This window comes from Thunnus thynnus, chromosome 11 (assembly GCF_963924715.1).
Source record: "Thunnus thynnus chromosome 11, fThuThy2.1, whole genome shotgun sequence".
Lineage (NCBI taxonomy): Eukaryota > Metazoa > Chordata > Actinopteri > Scombriformes > Scombridae > Thunnus > Thunnus thynnus.
Genome location: NC_089527.1, coordinates 4,620,062 through 4,637,659, shown reverse-complemented (window position 1 = coordinate 4,637,659; position 17,598 = coordinate 4,620,062). Strand labels below are relative to the sequence as shown.

Genomic DNA, 17,598 nt, shown 5'->3' with positions numbered 1-17,598 from the left:
ACTATTCTGTATTACAATGTCTAAAAATGACCAGACCTATGTTATATATTTGTTCAGTTGGGTACTTACATTATAGCAAATCCATCATTTTAATCAAGGTAATCAAGGTCGCCTGTCAATGGCCTCTACCAAAGATAGAAGTACAAGTTAATACGTCTGTGTTGTGGTTGTTTGCCAGAAACTCAGTTTTAAGCCACATTTTTGCAATGAACTTTTTAGATCTTGGTCATTGTTAAGTATATATTTTAACCGGATGAAGGATTTTAATCATCAGACGTCTAGATCTTAAGTTATCAGAGAAACAAACTGAGCAAAGTGGCAGCTCGGCTCACAGCCCCTCCTTACATGCTGTGTCCGCTGAACAGCATCTGAGAAACACTGATTTTTAATGTGAAACTGCTTTATTCAGTGTTTTTACCGGTTTTAATCATTGCAACTGTTTGTTTTGGAGAGGAGGAGACCTCTGCAGATAATTCCACTCCTGGTAAAAACATCCTGAAGGATGAACACTGGAGTAATCCTAACAGAGAGAAGCTGACTGCAATGATGGCAATGGCGGTTTTTTAACAATGAAGACAACAACTCCCACGACATCATCAATCTCTGTATTTTGTTACTGTTTTGATTGAGAGACCCCTAGCAGCAGATATTACATATTGTGCGTTTCAAGGCTGAAGATACGTACTATTTTATTCTTATTGTCAACAAATCCCACAGAAACATCAAAACCAACAATGAATTGATTCTACTAATGACTGTTGCCTGTTCTCCTGAACAAGTGCACTGTAGTTTATTTTGGGTCAATTCCACAAGCAGTGTCCAGGGGCCTCATTTATAACTGTTGTGTGGGTTTGAAAGATTCGTTTTCATGCAAATGTTTGATTGTGCAGAAACAGAAACCTTTCCTGCACCTATCATCGACTGTGAAAATGAGAGAGGATGCATTCTGGACTAAATATAGTGTTCATACAGTAGTTGCTAAGTGAATGTGTGATTTCATCAGTCATGTAGATGTCTGTATAGTTACTTAAAAAATATCAACGGGTGAGCTCCGGTGGCCATGATCTAGTAGTGTGCAGAACTGCGCTTCTCACCATCCACTTCCATGTTTGACCACCATGTTTAATTTCAGGAAGTATCTGATTAGTTGAGCCGACTGCATTAATGCTGCTGCAGCTATCAGCCTCTCAAACTTTCTTTTGTCCGTGATACTGTTGCCAATGAATAATATGTTTGTCAGTATCCATACTGGATCTTTCATTGATCATTAATGGGTAACTGAGGGAATCCATTTTCACATGGACTGCATGCAGGTGTGCTTGTGCACAGTTGTATAAATCTGTATAAAGGTTTGGCATTTGTACATTTTGGCATAGATCCTGTGCAGATTTCAAAGTGCTGTTGCAAATACTAGGGCACCAAATGTGTAATAATCTGGCTTAAAAATAGTGCCCAACAAATGCAATATTTATTCCAGTTTCTAAAAAACTGCAGTGCCCAGCTCTTTTAGCAGCCTGGTCACCAGAATAAAATGTTGGCAGTTTACGTTTCTACAAACCACAGAAACGTTGAATATCTATGTTTCAACATGTGAAATACGTAGCATATTAACATTTCAACAATACGTATCGTATGAGCATTTCTAAAATATGTATCATCTCACCATTTCTAAAGTGACGTAGTTCACATGTGATCTATATGAGCTGATCTTTCCTCTTAGGAGGAGGAGGGGCAGGTGGATGGTTAGTAAGTTCGTTGGAAGTCAACAGAGAACACGGTTCGAGACCACCTCAAAACCAATGTCTGCTTTGCATTTCAACCGACAAAACCGGGTGTTTTTAGAGAGACATCGGCCATTTTTATTTTATTTTTTATTTTTTATTTTAATCCAAACCATGATCTTTCCCTAACCCTAACCAAGTGGTCTTTGTACCAAAACCTAACCAGACCTTAACCACAGCATTGTCACACCATAAAACATCATTATTCAAGAGGCATAAATGTTAATATGCTACGTTTGTAGAAATGTTGATATGATACATATTATACATGTTGAAACATATATATTCAACGTTTCTGTGGTTTGCAGAAACGTTCAATACCAACGTTTTCTTCAGGCGACTGGGTTGCTTTTATGAAATAAATGAGATTTTTTTAAATTACACTATCTGTTAATGTAATGGAAAATACTTTCCATTCACCAAATATGTGACAGTAGTTTGGTTTTACTACAGTTTTAAAGTAAAGCAGTGTCATCAAAAGGTAATTCAATCACTTTGGGTAACTGAATAATTGTCTTTGTAGTGGTAACAAAATCGACAGGAATTTATGTTATTGATATTTTATATTGACACTGTCTGAATTTCTTATTTTCCTAGCACAGACGTCTATAATTTGATCAAACTTTGAGTAAAAAACATCAAATGGCTGATTTTTAGCAATGAGCCCAACCATCCCATATGTGCAGATGGTGTATCGTAAGTAAGTCTGCTGTAACTGTAAATAATTGTTTCTCTGAACCTTTCAGTACATGCACAGACCGCCTTCTGGACTGATGATATCTTGATGGCTTCCAGCCAGACAGCAGAAGGCTCTGCTGACTGTGAGGTTGTGTCAGTGCATGGAGAAGGCTTTTACTAATATTTTTTTTATGCAAGATCACATAAGGCTACAGACTTCTGTGTTTTTGGAAAGGCAAAAGAAAGATTCTTTTTTTTCCATCTCAGAGAGACGTTGCTCTGTGTAACATGAAGACATGGATGTTTGATTGATCAGTCGAATTATAAGTTTAGCATTGTTTTTATTCTACAGCACAATGTCTGTAGCACTTTTCATATGGTTGGAACTATTACCAATGAAAACTACCCACTTCCTCTGTTGTTCTAAACAGCTTGGGTTTGAATCTATATGTTGATCAGTGTTAAAGGTGAGAAGAGCATTCAGGTTTGGGGATTTTAACTTACTGGTCTGAATTTGGAGTGACGGGTTAACTCCCACAAATACCTGATGATTGACAGACACTGCTTTGCAGCTTTAATCCTAAAAGAATAGTCTGAATGCTTGAACAGATAATGTGTGTATCTAATATTATGAATAGTAATCCAGTGGATGTGTGCTAAAGTTGTGAAGCAGAACATCTGGGGTTTACTTCTTTACAATTTTACAGCCACCATTTTTTGTCTCCTGCATCATTTCTCTACACCTTGTCATACCACAGCATTTAAGTCGTGACTGTTTGTGCTTTGTCCTCACAGCTCTACATATTTGAAAATAATATCTACTACCAGTCAGATGTCAAGAGTAACTCCCTTAGGCTGACGTCCTCGGGGAAGGAAGGGGTCATCTTCAATGGGATTGCTGACTGGCTCTATGAAGGTACATATCAGCTTGTTTAAATATATATATTTTCATATTCAGTCAAAAGGCAAAACTAGCAAAGGCATGCGGTTTGACCTTTGCTTGTTAGCTGACCATGCAAGACAAACTCTTTGACAAACAGGAAGTCAATGTCAGATTTTGAGCTGTGGGTTTTAAACATCGCAGAGGTACAATTATAATATCTAACTTAATTTCAAAGCATTGACAGATTGTCCCATTAAACTGAAAATGCCTGTGTTTAGAAACATTACCTTATGAACGACAGTGATTAAATATTCACTATGTTTATTCTAGTACAGATATCTCCCCACTGGGTGTGAAGAGTCGTTTTATGTGCTTTAAGTAAACACACACTGTGTACACTTTGTGACTCTGGCCCATCTCTCAGGAGAAAAGAAGATTATGTAAATCTCATAAAAAGGCAAGCAACCATAATAACTGCACTGTTGATTCATCTTCTTTTTTTGTCCTTAACTATACAATAATGTAGCTATCATTGATGGTTGACCCCAAAATTAGAACCACATTTAATACCTCTTTTGTAATATCAGCTCTTTTATTTCCTCTTAAGTGTGTTTGGTTCTGTATTTGAAGAGCATGTTAACCATTAAGGACTACACAGGAATATGAAATTACACTTTGAATACATTTAAACATCTATTATCACTTGCATTCAAAGGGATATAAACAGTAACCTACCTTATTACCAAAGTGACACAGTATCAGTATCATTAGCTGAATATGATATCGTGTTAAAGATGTTATTAATGCCAATTCAGAAGACTGAGCTTTTTACACTCGGTGCTATCTCAAACTGGAGATATATCTGATAGTTTTGACATGGATAAACTGCAATTTTACTGAGTTTTTAGTACAATTCACCATCTTGATTGTTTAAAACATTGAACCTGTTTCTTTGTTTCTTTATGTCATCTACATTTAACCTCAATACTAAGACTAATTCATAGTGCAATGTCAATAACACATACAAAAGTTCTCACAATAATAATATTTATTTGGTCCTAGGTTTAATGTACAGTGTGCACAGCTGAGGTAAACTGTGATTTCAAGGTGACATATCATGTGATTTTCTGTTATTGTTATACTGTTATGATGTCTGATATCTATGTTAAACATGGTCAAAGGTCCAAAACTTGAGGTGAACATATGTAAAATGCCCAGTGCTTCAGCCTGCTCTGAACACTTCGTTTGCAAGGTCACCTCTACTTCCTCCTAGTGATGGCATCAGATTGTTCATACATGCCCACAAATGGCCATTGGTTCCACAGCCTTTGTTGCTGAAGTTGTTCCACAGGTTGTTCACGTTGTCCACTTGCATATTTCAGATCTGATTCACACTTGAACATGTATAGATGTATTTGAGAAATGTCCATTTTGAGTAAAGAAGTTAAAACCTACTACTATTGTGTCAGCCAAGAGGCAGCTGCCGGAAGCTGGCCTATCAGAACAGAGTCGGCAGAGGGGGGCCTTAAAGAGACAGGAGCTAAAACGGCCTGTTTCAGACCGAGGCTAAACTGAGGGGCTGCATTAAGGGCCAGTATATCTGTCTTAAAGTTATTCCAGTAGAGCCCAAGAATAATAATATAGACCTGGGAATGTGCATGATATATCCCCTTTAAATTTGCTATGAATTTGAAAATATCTAACTTTGTTGCCTCCAGTGGTAGTGTCAAAAAAGGCATAATCGCTTCAAAAATGTATACATAGTGGCTTTAAATGCCTAACAACAGATCACATGTTGTGTTATGAGTGAGTAAAATTCTTGCTTATGGATTCTTGCATCACAAAATTGATTCCTCACAAAAGAATAAAGCTCATTCTGGGTCTTCTTCTAATCAGAGGAGATCCTTCAGACCCATGTGGCACACTGGTGGTCACCTGACGGAGAGAGGTTGGCCTTCCTGGTCCTTAATGACAGTCTGGTACCCAACATGGCTTTACCCCGCTTCACTGGCATGACATATCCCAAGGGAAAGCAGTACCCATACCCCAAGGTAAGCATACATCTTATAATATCTATAGCCATGTTTCCTGGCAAATATGAAGAACAAATTGTCTGTTATTTGTCTTTTAGAAAATGTTTTTTGCTCAATGAAGAGGACAAAGTCAGTCTACGATATGTATTCTCACATCATGGAGGATTGCACTATTTCTATCATATTTTTCTTATTGCCCCCATACTGTATAGTAACACTTTGATGTGACATTTGTTCAATGCAGTTTGAAGCAGAAAGCTGAAGGAGAAACAAAAACTGCCTCCCCAAGTGTGTGTTAAGCATATACTGTATATCTTTATAAATAGTCTCTGGTGTAGAGCCGTCGCTATCCACCGATGTCCATTCTGAGGGACAGTACAGAACAGGCAGGGAACCAATTTCCCCACTGACAGAAAAGAAGTTGGCTCGCAAAAATAGCCATATTTATATGCCTATCTTTGATTGAAAGCAACACATGTTCTCCCTGTAGATCTTTCTACAGACCTCTCCCGCTGAATCATCAGAGGTCATTTTAGGAATCACAGGAAATCCAAGTAGAAAGACTGGTTGTAGGTGAAGTGGGTGCACCAAAAAAGAAAATTACTACACAGAATATCAAACTAACTTCTAGAATCCATTTAACATCATACAACACTGCTCTCTAAAGCCCCTTTCTTACACATGCAGTCTATCCTTGAAATGTTCAGGAACATTTCCTGCGTGGGTCATGTGTGAATGGGAGCAGGGATCAATGTTCAGGGAAATCTGTAGCACCAATTTCTCACCTCAAGACCTAGTAGCATTTCTGGGAAAATGCCAGTATGGCTGTTTTGTGAATGAAAGCAGTAACATTGCAGGAACCATGTGGAGCAAGCAAATCTATCACAAGACTCCGCTGAATAGAAGAGACATTGCTTATTTTTGAATGTTCACATTCTTTTGTAATTGTTTATTCATGTAACTTTAGCGGTATTGCTTTCATAAAGCCATATTGATTATGAAAGCGATACAGTTAGTTACATTTTATAATAGCAACACAAAAATAGCAATATCTCCTCTATGGTTCTTGGTGCGACAATATCACTGCATTACGCTCCATTTAACATTCTATTAGCTTTAATATCACAATCCAAATCATATCCATAAAGTTAACTACTCTTACGGAGCACAGAGCAAAGTTTTGGTGAGTAGGCGTATAGAGATCAGAGGCGGTGCCGGGTGTCAGATGCATGGAGAAGATACAGCAAACTGGTTTGTCACTCCTGCTGATTAACGCGGCTCAGTGGGCGGACATGTCTCTCCACCAGAAACATCTTTAAATGTATCTACATTAGGAGCGTTTATTCACTGACAAATAGCCAAAATTGTACACACATTGCACTGATGTTCACAGCTAACATTACACTGCTAACTTCATACTCTATGTGTGAAAGAGGCTTAACAGTGTAATTATGTCTGAGGGAAGGTTTCTTCTCGATTTGTATGCAGAACAATATTCAGATGAGAGCCATGCCTGGTCTTTATGATAGTAACTTACAGTTGCTTCAATGAAGTGTTTTATCAATGCATCATGTTTAATCATCAGTCTTTTTCATGTCTGCTGTTCAGTTTAATTAGGGGGGAAAAAATCCAGTTTCTGCATTAAAACACATGCATTATTGTCTAACTGTATGTGCATTTTAAGAGTTTAGAGAACTACTCTGAATGAATTATTCATTCTAATTGACTTCGTCATTGTGCAGCACTTTAAAAGTCACACTTGCCATGTTGGATCGTGCTCCGTAAAGCATTTCCCACTGCAGTGATGTGGGGCTTTTGTCTAAAGTCTTGACTGTTGATTCTGCATGCAGGCTGGCCAACCCAACCCGGCGGTGAAGCTCTATGTAGTCAATCTTTACGGGCCGACGCACACGCTGGAGCTCATGCCTCCAGAGAGCCTCAAACTACGGTGAGAAGTGCTGCTCTGCAGCTTTTTTTTTTTTCTTCTATGGTCTATTTTCAGTAGCGTTTTTTATTATTCAACCACATGCAAAGACTTGTGCTACTAAACTACTCATTAAACTTCTTTTGTAACATGCAGTACACATAGAAATTGTGTGCTATGGTAATTTCTGCCCACCTGTGATCTTCTTCTTCATGCACATTTTCCTTTAAATAGCCTTGAGTATTTTAAGACATATTTATTATATATTATGGTGAACCTGCATGTCTTTGACTGTTATAATACCAATCTATTGTCTTTGGCAGTGCACAGATAATTATAAGACTTGAAATAACCATTGTCATTACAATGTTTTTCACAGGGAACATTATGTGACAATGGTGAAGTGGATCAGCAAGACCAAGACATCTGTCAGGTGGTTGAACCGGTCCCAGAACATCTCCATCCTGACTGTGTGCGACACCACCACCGGAGCCTGCGTCACGGTCTGTGTTTTGAGAGACAAACAGATAGAGATGTGTAAAAAGAAAGATGTGTCCTTGGGTAGAGAAGAAGACTGAAAAATTTAGAAGCGTCACACCCTTCTTGTTTTTATTACCAATGATTACCAATGTGTATCAAAGACAAATCTAAAATGTCCTCATGTAAGGGACATTACAGGAATGAATATTTCACATATAATTCACATAATACTTTAAAGGCTCAGTCACATCAGCATTTAAAACTGCAAAATCAATTTATTTTAATAGAATCACTGACTGGCTTACAGCAGTTTGTCTTCAGCTGGATACTTTACATGTTTTTAAGGAAATTACTATCCAAGAATTGACTGAACGATTTCTCACACGACAACATCATCAAGTCCACTGGACATAACACCTCACATATTCGTATTAGATGCTCTAGACAGTGTAGCCCCTGGCCTGCTCTCAATCATCAACAGTTCTTTATCTTCTGGATGTGTTCCTGATTATTTTAAGACTGCTAGTGTTCAATCACTCCTCAAAAAACCTGGTTCTGATCCCTCTCACCAGAGCAACTATGGACCAATTTCTAAGCTTCCTTCTATATCAAAAAATTCTTGAGAAACTTTTCTCAAATCAATTGTTGTAAGTCTTGATCAGCAACAATGTTTTTGAGAAATTTCAATCAGGTTTCTGACAGCAACACAGCACAGAGACCGCCTTTGTTAGAGTTATCAATGATGAAGGCTGATGAAGGCTGATGCAGGCGAATGCTCGGTGCTGGTTCTGCTTGATTTTAGTGCCACTTTCAGCATGATGAATCATAATATTATTATTAAAAGGTTGAGAACTTGTGTTGGTATCTCCAGGACTGCCCTCCAGTGGTTCCCCTCATATGTTTCTAACAGAAAGTTTGTTATGTTAGTTGATGGCTTTACACCCTCTCAAGCATTGTCTATGTATGGAGTACCACAGGGCTCAATTCTAGGACCAATTTTATTTTCTCTTTATTTAATCCCTTTGGGCCACTTTATCAAACATCGTGATATTTCATTTCAGTGTTGTGCAGATGATACTCAGATGTATTTGTCCTGTGAACCATCTGAATCAGTTAAGTTATCTTCCCCCTAAATACCTTTAACTGCGGTTAAAGAGTGGATGGCAGAAAACTTTCTTTAGCTTAACTCCCCCAAAACAGAAATCCTCATTATGGGCCCTGTGCACAAACAAGTTCTGCCTGCTCTTGGCTCTCTAGCTCAGTATGTGTTACCTACTGTTAAAAACCTTGGAGTTATTTTAAATAAGAACTTCTCTCTCGAGTCCCATGTTAAAAAGCTAGCTCAGTCGTGTTTTTTCCACTTGAGAAATATCTCTAGAATTAGATCTTTTACTATTTTTAATGATCTTCAAATAATTATTCATACTTTTTAACATTTCTCATTATTATATTATCATTACTGTAATGCCATGTTTACATGTCTTGGCCAAAACATGATTGCACGGCTTCAGGGTGTCCAAAATGCAGCAGCCAGACTTTTAACCAAATCACGAAAGCATGATCATATCTCCCCTATTTTAGCTTCCCTTCACTGACTGTGCTTGTTTGTGAAGCACTTTGTAGCGGAAGTTTCTAAAAGTGCAAAATATATATAAAGTTATTATTATTAATAATAATAATTTTCAGAATTTTCAGAGTTTCTTTTCAGAAACTCTTTATTGAATACAATTATGTACAATCCTGATAACAAAATACAAGTGGGACGTAAACGGCACAAACTACTGTGACTGACTAGCACTAGCATATTCCCAGCTTGCTGGTTAGCTTATCAGCTAAAGTAGTTCACCAACTAGCCCTGCAAGTAATCACTAGGCTTACATAACTAAGCTTCTACCAACACTTATTTTGCTATGACGTGCAAATGAACTTTGTTATGACACTTTCTGGTGTAAACGGGCCTTAACTTTTGTATTTGTTAAACTACTAATTTTTTGGAAAACTGAAACTGAAATTGGAACTATCTTCCTGTGGTAAGCTTCTTCTGTATTCCCTCCATATTTGGATGACACACAGACCAGTGTCAACCCAGCAGTTGAACTGTGGGACTCAACAGGCTACTCTCCAGTTCTGTGGCTTCTGATTTGGTGTGATTTGCATGAACAAACATGCCACCCAGCCAAGAGACAGCTTAGCTCAGGCCTGGACACAGATCCCCTGCCAAAACTCTGGCTCAGACTGGGAATGCCGTCCCCAGTGGCGTGTTAAAATAAACGGCAAAATAAGGGGTCCATTATGTGACAGATGATTGTGTTTGGAAAATATGCCACAGAAGTGTTATCACAAAAGATGGTTGACAAAATATGAAAAATGTGAAACTTGCATTTGTTTTGCTGACATAAAAGAAAACGTATTTTGTGAAAAAATGTGATTATACCGTATCTTACAACACTGCTCTGTTCATCCTTTTTGTTGTTCATTCTTTTAAAACCTCTGTATATCAAGTGGAAGCAGAAAGTAGAACCAAAAAAGAAAGGCTGTAAAGATGGGAGAATCTTGATGAGTCTCACACTTTGCTCTCTTTGACATCTTTTTCAGAGACTTGAAGAAAGCTCCGAGCTCTGGCTTTCCAAGCAGGTAAAGTTCTCTCCTCTCCAGGTTTCCAAGTCTTTACTGTGCTGTAATTTCACCTGTTAATCCTCTCTATCTCAATATCTATCAAATGATGTGACATAAAGCACAACTTCACCAATTTTCACTCTCTATATCTTGAGGGAAGGTTCTTTTCATCCCCCAAAATCCTGCCCCTGATGATGCAAACACCAGCTGAGCAGCAGCAAGAAAGACTCATGTCAGCCCCTCGAATCATTGAAACTGTGAGACTGCAGGGAGCTGCAGTCTTTCCTGCTACTGCTCAGTCTCTATATCATATACAGTATCTATATCATTAGTAGCAAAAACTAGAGCCTTCCTCTGACATATAAAGAGAACTGACAAGTGTATTGGGTGTAGTTGGGGTGTCCATTACGTTACGCTACGTTAGCACCAAATCAATAGTTGTCTGTTAGCTAGCAAACTAAGTAACTAGGACTTTGATTACATATGATAGCAATATCAATTCAGTGCTAATGTTGAGCTAATGTTTGCTTGAATAAATCGAACTTAGAAGAAGAAGTAGCTCTACTTCTTCATTCGCTCATGTTGGACTGGAGGCAGACTGGACACTACAGTGACTCTTCAGAGTACAAAGTGGTATTACGAGACAGGACTGGCTAGCTGATTAGCATGCTAACTTCAGTAAATATCTCTGCAACACAACACATAGACATCTGTGACATAATGTCAAAACTGTTATTTAATCACATTCTGTCAATAATTTTTTTTTTTTTTTAATGTTTTAAACTAAAATTCTGACATATAGCCCCTTTAAGGCATATTCCTATATGAGCATGATTTGTGACATCACAACTAGTTTGGAGCCAATCCTGGTCCAGTATGCAACTTATACATGCGTGATGTGGAAACTTGAAGCCTCCAGTGCACATACACTGAGAATAGACTTTTAGTGAAGTATGAGACATGTTGTGTCCAATAGTTAAACTTTTAAAATGAAAAATATTTGCATATTCGTAGATTTGGCTTGAGGAAAAACAAGGTTATTGAGCTTTTTGTGGAAAATACATATCAGAGACCTATTATTAATCCAAGCAGGGTATTTTTTTATGTCTTAAAACATTGTCTTTTTGTCAAGAAACAAATATTTACTTCAGATCATCAGAGAGATTTGCTAGCACATTGTGAGCTTTTTCTAATGTTTTCTTGCAAACACTGACCCCTGCAAAGACTGCACTATAGAATTTACTTGTTTGGTTATGAACCTCTTTTCTTGTGTAGAAATGTCAAGAGCGCCATGCATATTCAGTAGTCTGGCATCAGATAAAGAACATAAGACAAACATAACACTGTACGGCTAGTTCCATATATATATATTTATATATTATAAAAGGACAAAGTGTGGTTTACTCAGCTTTAGCAGTTTTTTTTATTTATTTAGAGAGTGGGAAAGCTGAGACGGAGGCAGAGGAGAGAAAGTTCTGGCAGGATTTCATCATATAGCCCTGCAGCCATACATGTTTGGCTGTATAGCGGTGGATAACTTGACAATCTTGGCACACACAGAGCTTGCTGTCTTTGTTAAAGTGGTAATCTGCAAGATGCTCATTTACTGACTGAGACATTGTGTTAGTGCAGGGAAAGGGCCTTTGCTATGGGACTTTTATGTAAGATCCTCACATAAGACCTCAGAGATCTCTGAGGCAGGATGTGTTACTATGTGAGATATTTACTGATTTACTTGTCAAATATAAATCACAAAGTTAAGTATTGCCTTATTTCACAGCAGGAATGTATGCCAAAAGAGTTCAAAATATTTAATGAGGTTATCTAAGTTTTTTTTTTTTTTTCATTTGCCAGAGATGACTATGATTTTCTGCTGATCAAGTAGTTGTATTCAGATCCTTTACTTACAGGATAAAGCTGGCAATTTTCTATATTCTTCTTATTGTCAATAAATCTCATGTGCAGAGCCAAACCAGCAATGAACTCTTTCAAGTATTGTGTGTGTATCCGAAGTCAAGGTCCATAAAAGCTGGATGATATCATCAGACTTATTTTCTGAGGCCTTACAAAGCTGCTCCATCAACAAAAGACAGATAACTGGTTTCACAGGCTGAGTAGTACTCCTACTGACCCTTTATGAGTAAAATCTGTGGACTGCCCCTTTAAGTACAGCACTAGTGTGAGGTTGTGGTAAATGGTGTAAATAAATAGTTTTTCTCTCTTCTGCATTCTGCTTCCTGGGACAGGTTTTACTCTCCTCTAGTGTTACATCAATCGGTGATGTTGGCAGTTGAGAAAATGGATATTTATTCATGTAAAAAGTGGTTTGACTGTGAAGGCCATTTGCACATCTCTCATCATCATTTTAAAACACTTAAACACACAGACTGTTGATGTCAGCTGTAAGCATATGGTAAGCCTCTGAAAATAGGATACTTAAAATCATACTTCACACCTTTTTTGACAGATTCATTTATTTATTTTTTTTACCAATGTTTACGTCCAGCCTCAAATAGGAACATGTTGATTTAGATCTGGTGTAGTTATAAATGCTGTGGAGTTGATGCTTCCTTGTTTTTCCTGCAGAACCAAGAACCGGTGTTCTCCAAAGACAGCAGCAGATTCTTCCTGACTGTCCCGGTCAAACAAGGAGGACGTGGAGAGTTTCATCACATCGCCATGTTCACCACACAGGTGAAGTTTATAGCCAACTTACCCATGACTTAATAAAGTGTACAGCCACTACGTTTATACACAAGGGGTCAAGTTAAGTCCTTTATTCTCTGTTACTTCTTAGACGAGTTCTGTGTATTTCCACAGCTTTATTAGAGCTGTTTTATTCAATGTGCAGCCAAGTGTGTACTCTCAAATAGTTAGACCAAAAATGGAGGAAATTATTCACAGCGGCCTTTATTTGTCATGCCATTGTGTTATTGAAGTGTTGCCATATTCAAGAAACATCTTGCATCTGATTTATAATACTTTCTTCCAATATGGGCACAAAATCCGATAAAAATAGCCTGTTCTCATCTTCCTCATCCGCATCCAAAAAAATCCATAAGGTGCATGTTGTTGGGGATGAACAGGCTTATTTAAAAACAGATTTGATGGCCATTGCTGTTTGTGCTGCGCAGAAGTTCTTATTACTCATTTTATTCGGATTATAAAATTACTCTCCCCATATTAAAATTCATGCAGTATTTGTTGTTGTGATGAGCCAGTTTAGCCAATAACACATTTGTCAGATTTGATAAATATTTGCACAACTGAAAGAAATAGTTGTTCAGTACTTAGCAATAAATAATATGCAAACAAGCCACATATTTAGAGACAAAATAGGTTGTCGACACCTCTATGGTTAGGCTGGGGTTAAGTTTAGGGTTTGGTCAAAGCTAAAATAATTATTTTGTTAGGGGCTGACTGTTGTAATGGTTAAAAGAAACCAGCATAGATTGCTGTGTGAACTCAAGTCTCCTGTGCTAAAGTCATAAACTTAGTTGACCAATCCGCTCAACCTGACCTCCCATGTGAATTTGTGGGTCTATAAGGTCACAATACTTCCGACTTTGCTCCTGACAGACAGTAATCACATGGTTGCAAGAGGTCCATGTCAGTTAAATATAAACCTAAGTAATGTTGGGGCGTCATGGGGTATAGCCAAACCAAGACGGCATTGAGATAGAGTTAGAACAATGAGGGTGACAGGCTACAGTATGTTAGCTCCTGCTCACTCCTGGCAGTGCTGTTAGCGATGTTAGCAAGCCGGCAGCCGGAGGGAAAAGTCCCACAACCAGCAGCTTCAGGAGGTTCATTCAGCACTGATATGAGCAGAACTCCTAGCTGGATTATTCTGTCACTAAATATGCAACTTTTTGTAGGCATTTCCTGTGGTCCGAGATGTGACCTCTGTAGCTTTTCTTTTATTTTGCTTCTGATTGTTTCTGCATCTGCCTGTTGTCTGTGTGTTTGGATCCAATCTACCAGTCCCTTCAGAGTGCTGGATATTATAATCTTTAACCTTTTTATGAAGATTGATTGTCATTGTTTGTGTGCAGTACTTTTGAATAATCAGATGTGTTTGCCAAAGGCATATGGTACATGAAACTGACTCTCAAAAGCCACACATCCGCACCTAGTCTTGTTTATTTGTGCATTTACTACGAATTCTGTAGCCGCAGCAATAAATAATTAAACCTCGACTCTCTGACACTCTGTACACCCAACCAGCCACCCCGACCTACCTCCCTACAGGTCTATTCAGTCTGAATACAAAGTATATTTGGCCTGGAACTTTTTTGCAGTCCGTGATAATTTGCCCTAAACAGCCAACGTAATATCTGACACCATGGCAACAATCATGCGTGTGTGAGGAATGTGTCTGTGTGTGTGTGTGTATTGTGTAACAGCTCAGACCTCTTTCTACTGCTGTTAATAGACATGGATGAGTGTACATTTTCTGCTCAAACTAAAACATTTTCCACTTGAACCTCAATTCAAATCTCTTCACACAACTATAAGAGGTCCTTGTCAGTGAAACATACACAGAGGCCGAGATATCTAAACAAATCTAATGCTGTGTTTTTGTAGGAAAATCACAAATATGAGGAGACCTGAGCATACAGAGGCAAAAAAAGTTATTAGATGGAGCTTACCAAGTTCAAATAAATCTTTTTTTCTTTTGGTTACCTCAGTTCAGAGCAGATCAAAACGAAGTCCGACATCTAACATCAGGGAACTGGGAGGTGACGAAGATCATTGCCTACGATGAAAACACTGACAACCTGTAAGTCTACTGTCGGTAGTTCGGTTTGCCATGAATACCACATTCACACTGTACATGACAATGTGTGGTCTACTAATTTAAATGTATGGATTTAACTAAAGCAAGAAAAGCAAAGACACAATGAAGTTCAGATTTTTAATTTTGTGTGTCTGTGTTTGATGTTGCTTCTCTTTGTTTCCTCTTGACAGTTATTTTCTCAGTACAGAGGGTTCATCACGAAGGCGGCAACTTTTCAGGTTTGCTTTGCATTCAGTATTTGATGTTGACAGCTGCTGTACTTGTACTGCTCACAATGTACAATAAAAAAAAGATGTTTAATTAAAATTCTTATTTTTAACCTTTGTCCTTCAGCAAGACTCTCACAAGTCTTTTATCTCTCTGATTTCATTATCAGTGTAGTCACGCCATGTTTGCTCAGTATTTCTTTTGGAAAACAACCCTTTTGTTATTGTGAATATAAGCACATCAACTCATGAGGCTGGTATTAATTTATCTTTTAATTATTATCAACGATCGTCATGGCAAAACCAACAATGCTAACAAGTATTTGCTGTGTAACCAAAGACTGATATAGCTTCCTTTGCAACATAGAACTCTACTGTTGTCCAAAAACTGTTAAAATACATATCATTGCATTTTGTGGGTCATTAATTTTAATAAACACGGATTATTCTGAATCCATTTGTAGACTATGTTATTAATCTCACACATTTCCCTGTTTACACTGATTTACTACTTTGACAAGCTGAGAGGAATAAAGCTCCATTTATTATGTGTTTTTAATAGTTTTTGACAATTTTGAGAATTTAGCACAGAGGTGTAGCCTGTATCTGTGACTTCACAGGTAATACTTGTTAGCTGGATGTTTTTATTGTTATTTTTGGTCTCTTCAAGGGACGTCTTGATTATAATATAAAATGATGTCGGCATTACTCTTCGTGGATATGTTTTTCTTGAGAGGTTTTGTGCAGCTCATTTTTACTTTCCCAATTTATTATCTTCTCTCCTCTCAGTGTGAAAACCGTGGGTCTGTTCCCGCGACGGTGTTTAACATGTGAGCTAAATAAGGCTCACTGTCTGTACTTCGATGCCGCCATCAGCCCCACAAACCAGCACATCATCCTCCACTGTAAAGGTAGGTCATCAAATATCCAAATTTAACTTCAAGGTTACAGGAGTTCGAGCGTTTTTAGCTTCTGTAACGTGACGTATTTCCAAGTGAATATGGATTTTGAGGACGGGGTTTAATTATAAGAATGATTTTATAAAATTGTTCAGGGATTTCATTTGGTTATGTCAAAGCAGGTGTAATGTAGGAAGCCACAGCAGTTTGGATCAGAATATCACCCACTATACAAATAGAGAACTTAGAGAACTTCACCCAACAGTCGTTAAATCTGGAAGAAATGAACAAATTAGATTGCAGCCCCATTCTTCTGACCCATTATTTCGCTCTTGTAGCTGCTGCAACTGACAAGTTAACTTTAAATGAGTCTACTCTGAGTCCAGGATGACTCATCAAAATAATTTTATGGGGTATTTCTCATCAAGGCTTTTTTTTTTTTTTTTTTTGGAATGACCTACCTAAAGTCAGCACGCTGCTGTATCCATTTTTAAATTCCTCTATAAAACTCATTTTCATGACTTGCTTTTGAGTAATTATCTTTTTCTTGCTTTGGATGATAATGATAACTGCAATATTACTGCACTATATAGATTAGTGCTGACTGACAAGTGTAGAGGAATGATCTTTTTTAGGCAATAAAAGGATGTTATCTATTATCTATTATTATCTATATCCATTTTGTCATACAAAGGTTACACCTGCATTGCTTTCCTCTGTGAGATCCATGATGAAAATATGCAAATTTAACTTAAAATCATATTGAGGTGCACTAAACTTAAGACAAACTCAACTTTTACCTTTAACTCAAAATGATCTTTATGATCAAAGACAACTCAAGATTTAAAATAGGATTATAATCAGTTTTATGTTCCTGTTTCCTATTTATGAAGCCATTGTCTATATTGATGAGTTGAGATCATTTGGCAGATGTCAGGGTTCATCGTCATCATCGGTCACCCTCCAACTATTCAGATCAATCAACTTCTAATCAGTTCCTAATGAGAGGCGAACAGTTAGTCACTCTATTGTGTATAATTACTTTTAGATAGCATTATTGGGCAATGAGTAGCGTATTTAATAGAGGGTAACTACATATTGTTTGTGGTTTCAATTTATTTTGAGCAGATGAGAGTGCTTCATGCTCAGAAGCGGTTGGGCTTTGGCGTGGTGATTTATTGGACAATAACAGCGCTCCCTTTCCCAAAAGCAATAAAAAGAAAAGAGAAAGCTTGTTGTTTTCAGAAGGCCAAGTTCACATAACCTTGGCACGCTTATCCTGACACCTGTTTTCATC

The 17,598-nt window shown here is 37.7% G+C and overlaps 1 protein-coding gene across 2 annotated transcripts in view; it reads left to right on the top strand.

The window, feature by feature from the left end:
* The window catches only part of LOC137192318 (inactive dipeptidyl peptidase 10-like), a 204,262-nt gene that overhangs the window by 173,937 nt on the left and 12,727 nt on the right, over positions 1-17,598 (top strand). For both annotated transcript variants that reach the window (XM_067602905.1, XM_067602906.1), the window contains exons 8-16: positions 3,255-3,375; positions 5,239-5,393; positions 7,226-7,323; positions 7,679-7,802; positions 10,375-10,413; positions 12,982-13,089; positions 15,087-15,178; positions 15,367-15,414; positions 16,192-16,313. In XM_067602905.1, the coding sequence (XP_067459006.1) occupies positions 3,255-3,375; positions 5,239-5,393; positions 7,226-7,323; positions 7,679-7,802; positions 10,375-10,413; positions 12,982-13,089; positions 15,087-15,178; positions 15,367-15,414; positions 16,192-16,313 (907 nt within the window). The remainder of the gene's footprint in view (positions 1-3,254; positions 3,376-5,238; positions 5,394-7,225; positions 7,324-7,678; positions 7,803-10,374; positions 10,414-12,981; positions 13,090-15,086; positions 15,179-15,366; positions 15,415-16,191; positions 16,314-17,598) is intronic.